This window comes from Hemicordylus capensis, chromosome 3, assembly GCF_027244095.1.
Source record: "Hemicordylus capensis ecotype Gifberg chromosome 3, rHemCap1.1.pri, whole genome shotgun sequence".
Classification (NCBI taxonomy): domain Eukaryota; kingdom Metazoa; phylum Chordata; class Lepidosauria; order Squamata; family Cordylidae; genus Hemicordylus; species Hemicordylus capensis.
This window is the reverse complement of record NC_069659.1, coordinates 195,666,666-195,675,164: the sequence shown is the minus strand read 5'-3', so window position 1 is coordinate 195,675,164 and position 8,499 is coordinate 195,666,666. Positions and strand designations below refer to the sequence as shown.

Below are 8,499 nucleotides of genomic sequence, written 5' to 3'. Positions count from 1 at the left end.
CTTCCACAAGAGGCAGATCCCTCTTCAGGGCCAAAATCAGGCCTCCTAGCCATACATATTGGGGCAGACAAGCTCTGTATAAGCCTCCTGGCAAGGAGCAGTCTATCTTGAGCTACCTCTTGAACCTCTCAGAACATCTCTTGGCCCCAAGTGGACTGGCCGTAGAGCCTTTTCTGTGGCTGGGTTTGACCCAAAGACATTTTTACCCAACTCTGCCCAAAGAATATTCAAAGTAAGACAACTTTATTTTCTTTAAAATCAACTTTTTAATTTTTAAGCAGTAAATATGCATGTTCTATTGCTGTTTTATCTCTACATCCTATCCTATTAAAACAAATGTTTAATATTTTTGAAATAAATATGCAGCATTTTATTGCTACCTATGTATGAAGCACTGTCTGGTTTCTGTCTTTCTCTTTTTCCTCATCAACATCCAGCTCCCTTGGAGGAACCAGGATCCCCATAGTGGCTTCCACCCTTGCCAGTCTGCTCCGCAGTCTCCGGAGCTGTCCCCTCAGTGCCTTGAGGTTTTGCAAACATTCCTGGCAGCTGCGGAAGTCTCTTTGGCCTTGAAGGAAAGAAAACAAACAGGGTCAAGGGGCCTGTCCTCCACAATACCAGTCCCTGCACTGACTTCTAGTCCCTTTCCATGCCCAGCACATACTTCTCATCTCTACCTTGAAAACCCTCCATGGCTATGCCCCGCCTTGTCCCTCTGCACTGATCCTCCCCCCTCCCCAACTTGCACCCAGTCAGGTTGGTTTTTGCTCCTCCAGCTTCTGTCTTCAGCCACCTGGAGGTCTCCTGCTCGCTAAAACTACTCTTTTTCTTCTCCCTCGCTGACCCTTGGGTCTAGAACCGCCACTCATGTGGGCTCACGTCTCTCTCCTATTCTTCCAGTGCAACCCACCTCCTCTGTGCAGCTTTTGGCTTAATGCCTCAGCAGAGCCAGCTCCATCAGCTTGAACTGAATGCCCCTTATGCTTTCTATCTCTTCCTCACTTCTCTCTCCAAAGCCAAACTTTAGACTGTATGCTCCTGGTGGCCAGGAACTTTTGCCCATGTACATTGATGATGCTATAAGGAGGATTGTGATAAGCACAATTGTATGTCATCCTCCTTGGTTTCTTGTTTCAGCCTAGCTTGAACTCAAAAGGGCTGATATTAGCATTCATATTATTAGCATTCATGAGTTTAGTATTCACATTCTGCTCTTCCTCAAGCAGCTCAGGGAGGTATACATGGTTATTTTTTTCCTCCTAACAACCCAAAAAGTTAAGTTAGACTGCGGGACAAGTGACTAGCCCAAAGTCACCCAGCGAGGTTCATGGCTGGATGAGAATTCAAACCCGGGTCTCCCTGGACCTAAGGAGGTGCAGCTGAAATACATACACTTCGTTCCCCCGCTTGTCCCACCTCAACTTCCCTCTCCTTCCTCTATTGCTTGCCCATCTCTGTTTTTAGACTATAAGTGTTTTAGATTGTAAAACAACAATGAGGATGGAAAAGGGGTGCTGCCTCTGTGAAACTTACAGTCATTCAGCTGATGGAACTGCAAATCCATCAAACTCTGCAGAGTTTCTCTCACATTGCTGAGGTCCGGCTCTAGAGGAGATGGGGAAGGAGAAGGAGGGGGAGAGGGATGCAGGAGGAAAGAAGAGGTGGAGGTGGAGGGTGGGATGGAGCCAACTTCCAGCGAGGCAGAAGATAATGATGAACTGGACCCAGGGGGGCGGAGACATGCAGCAGGGCCTTCAGGAACATCTGCGAGAGAGAAGAAGCAACAGGTGGTCAGCTGCAAACGCTGGCATACTACCACACCCGCCATCACTTGCCCTCACTGCTCACCATGAGAAGCTGTCTAAATTACAGGCATCAGAGCTTGGTCACCTGAAAGACAGAAAATGAAGGAACACTTCAGCAAGCACTGACAACCCACCCACAGGCCTCCCCTCTGAAACTTAGATGCAGACTCAAATCAAACATTTCAACATTCAGGAGAAGGAAACAGAGAGCAAAAGAGCCATTTTTAGCCCAGCAGCAACTTCAGGGGTGTGCTCCGAATGTACCTTCCTTTCCCCACCGTTGCAGCCGAACTTCACTGCGGATGAGCCTTGTCCGTGTGTGTCCAATTTGCAGGTTGATGGCCCGGAGAAAATGAGGGAACTGTTGGGAAATGTGGTGAACCCTCATTTCTGCAACAAAGAGAGCAAAAAGGAACAAATGTTGTATGCTCTGACCAGGCTGAGTGCTGGTGTCTTGCAAAAAAGGGCAGTGCTAGTGCTTGGTCCATCATCTGGGCTGAGTATCAAAACTCCAGCTGAACTTTGTGCTGGGTGTCTATGCAAAAGGGTTCTGAGGTGCCACAATACTTACGCCGCTGGACATAGTCATTCTGTAATCCTTTGAGGATTACTATTTCTTGCTCAAGATAATTGTCAGCAATGGAAGGCTCTGGTAAGGGCTCTGACACAAAAGCTGCTTCCTTTGGAGTGCCAGTGGGGATGGAAGGACCTGGCACTGAGGTTTCCTCATTGACCTCTTCCCCCAGAATGTCATTGGTGATGTGAGGTCCTGGAAGGGATCCTGGCACTGAAGTTGCCTCATTGAGTTCTCCCTCCAGAATATCAGTGTGGACGCGAGGTCCTGGAAGAGATCCTGGCATTGAGGTTTCCTCATTGAGCATTTCCTCCAGAATATCAGTGGAAATGTGAGGTCCTGGAAGGAGTCCTGGCACCAAGGTTGCTTCATTGAGCTCTTTCCCCAGAATGTCATTGGTGATGCAAGGTCCTGGAAGGGATCTTGGCACCAACATTTCCTCATTGAGCTCTTGCTCCAGAATATCAGTGGGGACGCGAGGTTCTGGGAGTGATCCTAGCATTGAAGTTTCCTCATTGAGCTCTTTCCCCATAATGTCAGTGGGGACATGAAGTCCTGGAAGGGGTCCTGGCACCAAGGTTGCCTCATTGGGCTTTTCCCCCAGAGGGTCCCCCAGAACATGGTGCAACATGGGTCCCCCAGGACACGGGGCAACATGGGTCGGATTTCTGGGATGACCTGAAAGAGAGGAAATAAAGCAGGAATTTGGAAATGAGGATGGCCCATAGCCCTGATAGAAATTGCCTCCCCTTTCTGCCTAGGTTAACCAGCTGGGATGCAGCCTGGGATTGTGGGTGAGGCGGTCCACCCAAGGAAACAAGCAAGGGATGAAGAGGAATACATTGCATAGCACTGGCAAGACAGCCCTCACCAACTATGCTTCAGAAGGGAGTGCAATGACCAGGCTCTATCTGCTGAACATACCAATGCAGCTGCCTTCTACCAAGTCATACCCCTGGCTCACTTTGCCCTACTCTGGCTGACAGCCGCTCTTGGGCAGAAGACTTTTCCTAGCTAGCTAAAATCCTTTAACAGAAGATGAAGAAGACTCAACCCAAGACCTTGTGCATGCAAAGCACTTGTTCCACTACTGGACTATGGGCCCTCCCATACCTGTGAGGAAAGAGGCTTCTCCTTTGAGCAGAGTGGGAGCTGATGGTTCACATGGACTAAACAATGCATTTATGCAATGCAATAAAGCAACAACCCCCAGTTACAGCCTTTTGACCTATGTGCGTGGGTAGGGGTGGGGCTTGAAAATCTGCCTGGACGCTATAAGCAGGAAGCATAGCTATGATCTGAGGAATGCAGGCCCAGCTCCAAGGGGCAGAAAACTGGGATCAGAGAAAGAAAGAGTCTCTTTGGACTGATCTCAGAGCTCATTGGACAGGAAATGTTGCCCTTATTTGCAGGTGATCCTCCATTTCCATCTTAACCCATGTAATTGTCAAAAAAAGAGCTGCTTTGGAAACAAGACACCAGCATTCTTTAGCTTCCTCTTTTCCAAGGCAGGGGGAACAAGGCCCAGAGGATGTCTTGGGGCTGGGTGTGGGCAAAAGGTTCTTGCAGGGCTTTTCCAGAAGTGCACCACCGCCAAGGGAGAATTACCAAACCTACCTGCCTGCCTGCTGCCACAGCCCTTTCCCCATCTTCTCCTAGAAGGGAGGGTATCCAGATGTGACTTGCCCGGGCCCCCTGGTCTCCTCCAACACTTTTGGCTGCAACAAGTGCCAGCAGCAAAGGATAGAGGTGGATGAACCTGCCCTCCTGCCATTCATCCATCAGATGGATGTCTGCCTATCTCTCTCCATTGTCAAAGTGAAACAGGTCTCCAAAGAGGCTTTCCCTGGGGGGTTGAGGAGCCCTGAGAAGAAGCATGCACTCTCCTCATCCACTTACCAGTCTGTGCCCCCTCTTCATCTTCATCCCTGCAGAGATAAGGAGAAACATTCTTAGTAGTGAATCACAGGAAATTGAGGGGTCCCCCCAGTAATCCGAGGGGGTGCTGTGCGTGCCATCCCAAGTATGCCCTCACCCATAATCCTTCTAGAAGGCCCTGCTAATTTTGGATGATTCCATAGTTGGGAACAGTGAAAGTAATTGCTATTGAAAGTCACTCACTACATTTTGCTCAGACTGTTTTCACTTGGGGATTGACTGGTTGACAGGGCAGGGGGCAGACCCACTCTCGTAGTTTATAGATACGAGGCAGGGGGCAGACCCACTCTCGTAGTTTATAGATACGAGGCCAGCTTTCCCACCCCTCTCCAGAGAAGATTTTCAACTTTTTAGAAAGCCCCCCCCCACCAAAAGGGGGACACTTCAGCTAAAAGAACATACATACTGTTTTGGTTTTTAAAATTTGAATAAGAGGGTTTAAATTTGTAACAACTCGAATCCCCGCCTGTATGTTCCCCAAACTATGGGAAACACCTATATCGGGCAGCAGCGATACAGGAAGATGCTGAAAGGCATCATCTCACACTGCATGGGAGATGGCAATGGTAAACCCCTCCTGTATTCTACCAAAGGCAACCACAGGACTCTGTGGTCACCAGGAGTTGACACCAACTCAATGGCACACTTTTACCTGGGTTTGGGCTATGTCTGAACAACCCCCTCCACACCCATCCCTTCAGATGGCCACACCAGAGCCAAAAGCATTAAGAGGAGTCAAGATGGGAAAAAGCAACTCACTTTGGTTCTGCCTCTGGGTGAGACCTGTGGGAACATGAAAGAAGAAAAGGTTAGGCATGTTCTTGGAAATAACATGGGGGTTTGGGGGGGCAGCTTTTGAAGTCAGCTTCAACTGGTGGGCAGGATCCCCCCCCAAAAAAAAACACCCAAGTGGGCCCACAGGGGCCAGCCAGTAGCTCCTGGGTGCTACAGTTTCACAGGTCTAGGACCTGTAAGCTTAAGAAATACAGTGGAAATCAGCCCAGCAAGTGACCTTCGAGGGCCACCTGCATTTCAAGGAGAAGCTGTGTGGTGTGAATACTGGTGGTGAACTTGTGACCACTGAAGTTCACATAGGGAGTGCAATGGCATGTAAAACAATGGAAGGAATCTTTAAAAACCAAGTCCAGGCAGCCATTAGATTTTGCTTCCCCATCATGCCGGAGACTTACCTACAGTTCACCCATGACCAGCAGCCACCCATCCTGACAGCTAAGATGATAAGCTGATGATAAACTGACAGCCAAAGACAGCCAACTTATCAAAGATGCTGCAGCTTATCAAGAATGCTGCCAGGTGAGCCTCCTGCAGAATCCTCGCAGGTCTCCAAGGGGAACCATGACGGCAGAATTCTGTGGCTGATTGTGAGATCGCAAGATCAGTTACTGGCCATGCTGGTTCTGGTTTGAGTCCAAACACTGTCTTGGTTGTCAGCTCAAAGTGTCAAAGCACCAGGGGAGAGTCACCCCTGTCCTGCCTTCCCTGCTCCCCACATGTTTTCCACCTAATCACTTGCTGAAGTCCACTTAGCTAGGAAATCCCTCTACATCATATTTAGCACTAAGGCCCGTCTCTGTTCAGAATACACAAAAAAGATAGTCAATTTACTTGTGGAACTAGGTGTGGTGATGATCCCTGGCTTAGATGGGTTTGAAAGGGGGTTAGAAACATTCATGGAGGAGGAGAGGCCCCTCTGTGACGATTAGTCAGGATGGCTATAGAGAACCTCCAGGTGCACAGGCTGAATCCCAGATGCTGGGGACATGCAGTGGGTGTGGCTGTTGCCTTTGCACTCTTTCATGAGTTACAGAGGACTCAGATGTTACAGAAGACTCATGCAGGTTTATTATAAACCTGCACTAGCAGTGGCTGCAGCCCACCCCTATCCACAAGCATCCCCTTCCTTCAGCATTTGCTAACAGAAGGGAAGAGGCAAATGAATAGAGAGTGACAGAGCGGGAAGGAGGGGGAAATGAGAAGGACAAAGAAAGAGGGGAAGCAAGAAAAATGATGGTGCCTCACAAAGAATGAGCGAGAGAAGTAGAAGGCTGTAATGTACTTTTTGTATAAGGTTATGAAATGGAAAACAAACAATATTCAATATCTTGCCCCACCCCACCCCGTTACATCTTTGGAAACAAGCTACAGTATGTCCTTATTAAACTCCATAGGCCCAACTGCACAACATCTTAGTTTCCACTGCACTTTTTTTTAATGCACTGCATAGAATGCACCCAGCTGCACATCAAAATGAACCTTGGACTAAGGGACCACCTATTTGGCCTCCCCAAAGACCCACCATGGCAGCTCATGGCCCCACAGTGGATGGATGAATCCTCCCAAGGATGCTACTCTTACATTTTTAGGGGATAGGTCAGGAGCATTCTAGCTATTGCTCCCTTATAGCTATTATTTTTGCCACTGTTTTAAAACCACATGTTGTTATTGTTGGAAGTGCTTTTGCTTAATGTCTTGCTGACATTCTGTCAGCTGGTATGTATCCTTCACTTCCTGTTCCTCTAGCTGCTGCTGCCACCAACAGCACTGCAATTACTCTCCAGTATATTGTTTTATCAGTCACCTTAAGTGGCGCAGTGGGGAATGCTTGACTAACAAGCAGAAGGTTGTCGGTTCGAATCTCCACTGGTACTATATCGGGCAGCAGTGATATAGGAAGGTGCTGAAAGGCATTGTCTCATACTGCAGAGGAGGAGGCAATGGTAAGCCCCTCCTGTATTCTACCAAAAGAAAACTACAGGGCTCTGTGGGCGCCAGGAGTCGAAATGCCCAATATAGGTGTTTACTATAGTCTGGGAAACAGAGCAGTGGGGATTTGAACTGGCAATCTTCTGCTTGTTATTCAAACATTTCCCCACTGCACCACTTAAGGCGGTGTGGTCACTATAACCGGGCTCCATTTGTCACTATGGTCAGTCAGAAAGCTTTCCCACTGGGGAAAACCAGGAGAGAGCCCACCGGGAGCTTTCATAACACATTGTTTACATGGGTTGAGAGATTTTGTCCAATAAAGACTGTTGGTTTTGGTAGGTTGCGGTGGGCAGTCATGTTAAAGAACTCAAGTTGGTTTGAAAAGTTGTATCATTGGTTATGTTTGTGTAATATTAGGGTTGTTTTGACTGCTAGTTTTAACGCAAATATTAGGCCCAAGACTGTAACAATTATTGTGGAGAACTTTGTTATGGGGGCTATAGTTATTGTTGTGGTTTGGTTGGTTGAATTGTTAGTGAAATCAAAAGGCCTGCTGCAGTGCTTCTTACCTTAGCAACAAAAGAATGCAGGATATACATAGAATACAATATGTTCAATTATACATACATATTCACCCAGTATGTAGGGTGGAGGGGTGGAGGAATATAGGTAGTGGGGGGGGGCAAGTAAAAAGTCAGCGGGGGGGAGGGACAGGAGAAAGCTCATCAGCTGAAGCTTTCTCCACAGTGCTTATATTGCCTTTTGGGGGGGGGGGGAGGAAAGGTTTTAGCAATGCCCCACTTGAAGCTCCACCCTCCATCATTGACACCACCCACTTTGGCTCCACCCATCACTTGACCTGCATGCTGCTCACCCAATCCCAGGAGTCCCCAATGTCTACAGTGGCTGGCAGTGGCACTAATCTAACTGGCTGATACTGCGCAATGCCTTGTAATGGAATGTGTGCATAGTTGCGTGAGAGTGCAGTTGTGCAAAACACAAGAATTGCACAAATGCAGTTGCATGGCAGAAGGCCATTAATTCCAATGGCCATTCATCCCACAAACGCATTTGCACAATTGTTGCATTTTGTGCTTATGCAACTGCACACACATTCCATTACAAGGCAGGTGGAATATTGCACAGTATTTCAGCCACTGTAATTATAGACAACTCATCAAACATGGTAACTTTTGGCTCTGGGTGTGAATGCATTAAAAATACATCTAGACAGCAAAACAGTGCTCAGATGGGTATCACGGTGTGGCTAAAGATACACATCGGCATAACTGATGACCATGGAAGGCTTTGTACACACCTCTCTTTCTGGATCAGGGCCATCGACTTTTAAGGGTTGTGCCATTCCTCACCCTCATTCATAGTGAAATGTAAATGTCCATGAGTTACTGCGAGCAATGACATGACTTTTAAAAGGTAGGCAGCACAATCCTGTGC

At 47.9% G+C, this 8,499-nt stretch overlaps 1 protein-coding gene across 4 annotated transcripts; it reads right to left on the bottom strand.

Annotated features, from left to right (window-relative positions):
* Positions 1–257: 257 nt before the first annotated feature.
* On the bottom strand, positions 258–4,434 carry LOC128349076 (uncharacterized). Of its 4 annotated transcripts, XR_008318539.1 has the most exons (5): positions 2,377–3,310; positions 2,070–2,195; positions 1,849–1,890; positions 1,534–1,764; positions 258–568 (listed from the first exon to the last, which is right to left on the bottom strand). XR_008318539.1 is itself a non-coding variant. In XM_053304977.1 (3 exons), the coding sequence occupies exons 1-3, from the start codon at positions 3,008–3,010 to the stop codon at positions 1,862–1,864; spliced, it is 789 nt and encodes a 262-aa protein (XP_053160952.1). In that variant the 5' UTR covers positions 3,011–3,310; the 3' UTR covers positions 1,418–1,861. The 4 variants fall into 4 exon arrangements, 1 of the variants encoding a protein (XP_053160952.1); XR_008318540.1 differs by lacking the exon at positions 2,377–3,310 and adding an exon at positions 4,279–4,434 and having other exon boundaries at positions 1,534–1,890; XR_008318538.1 differs by having other exon boundaries at positions 1,534–1,890.
* Between the last annotated feature and the right edge of the window lie 4,065 nt (positions 4,435–8,499).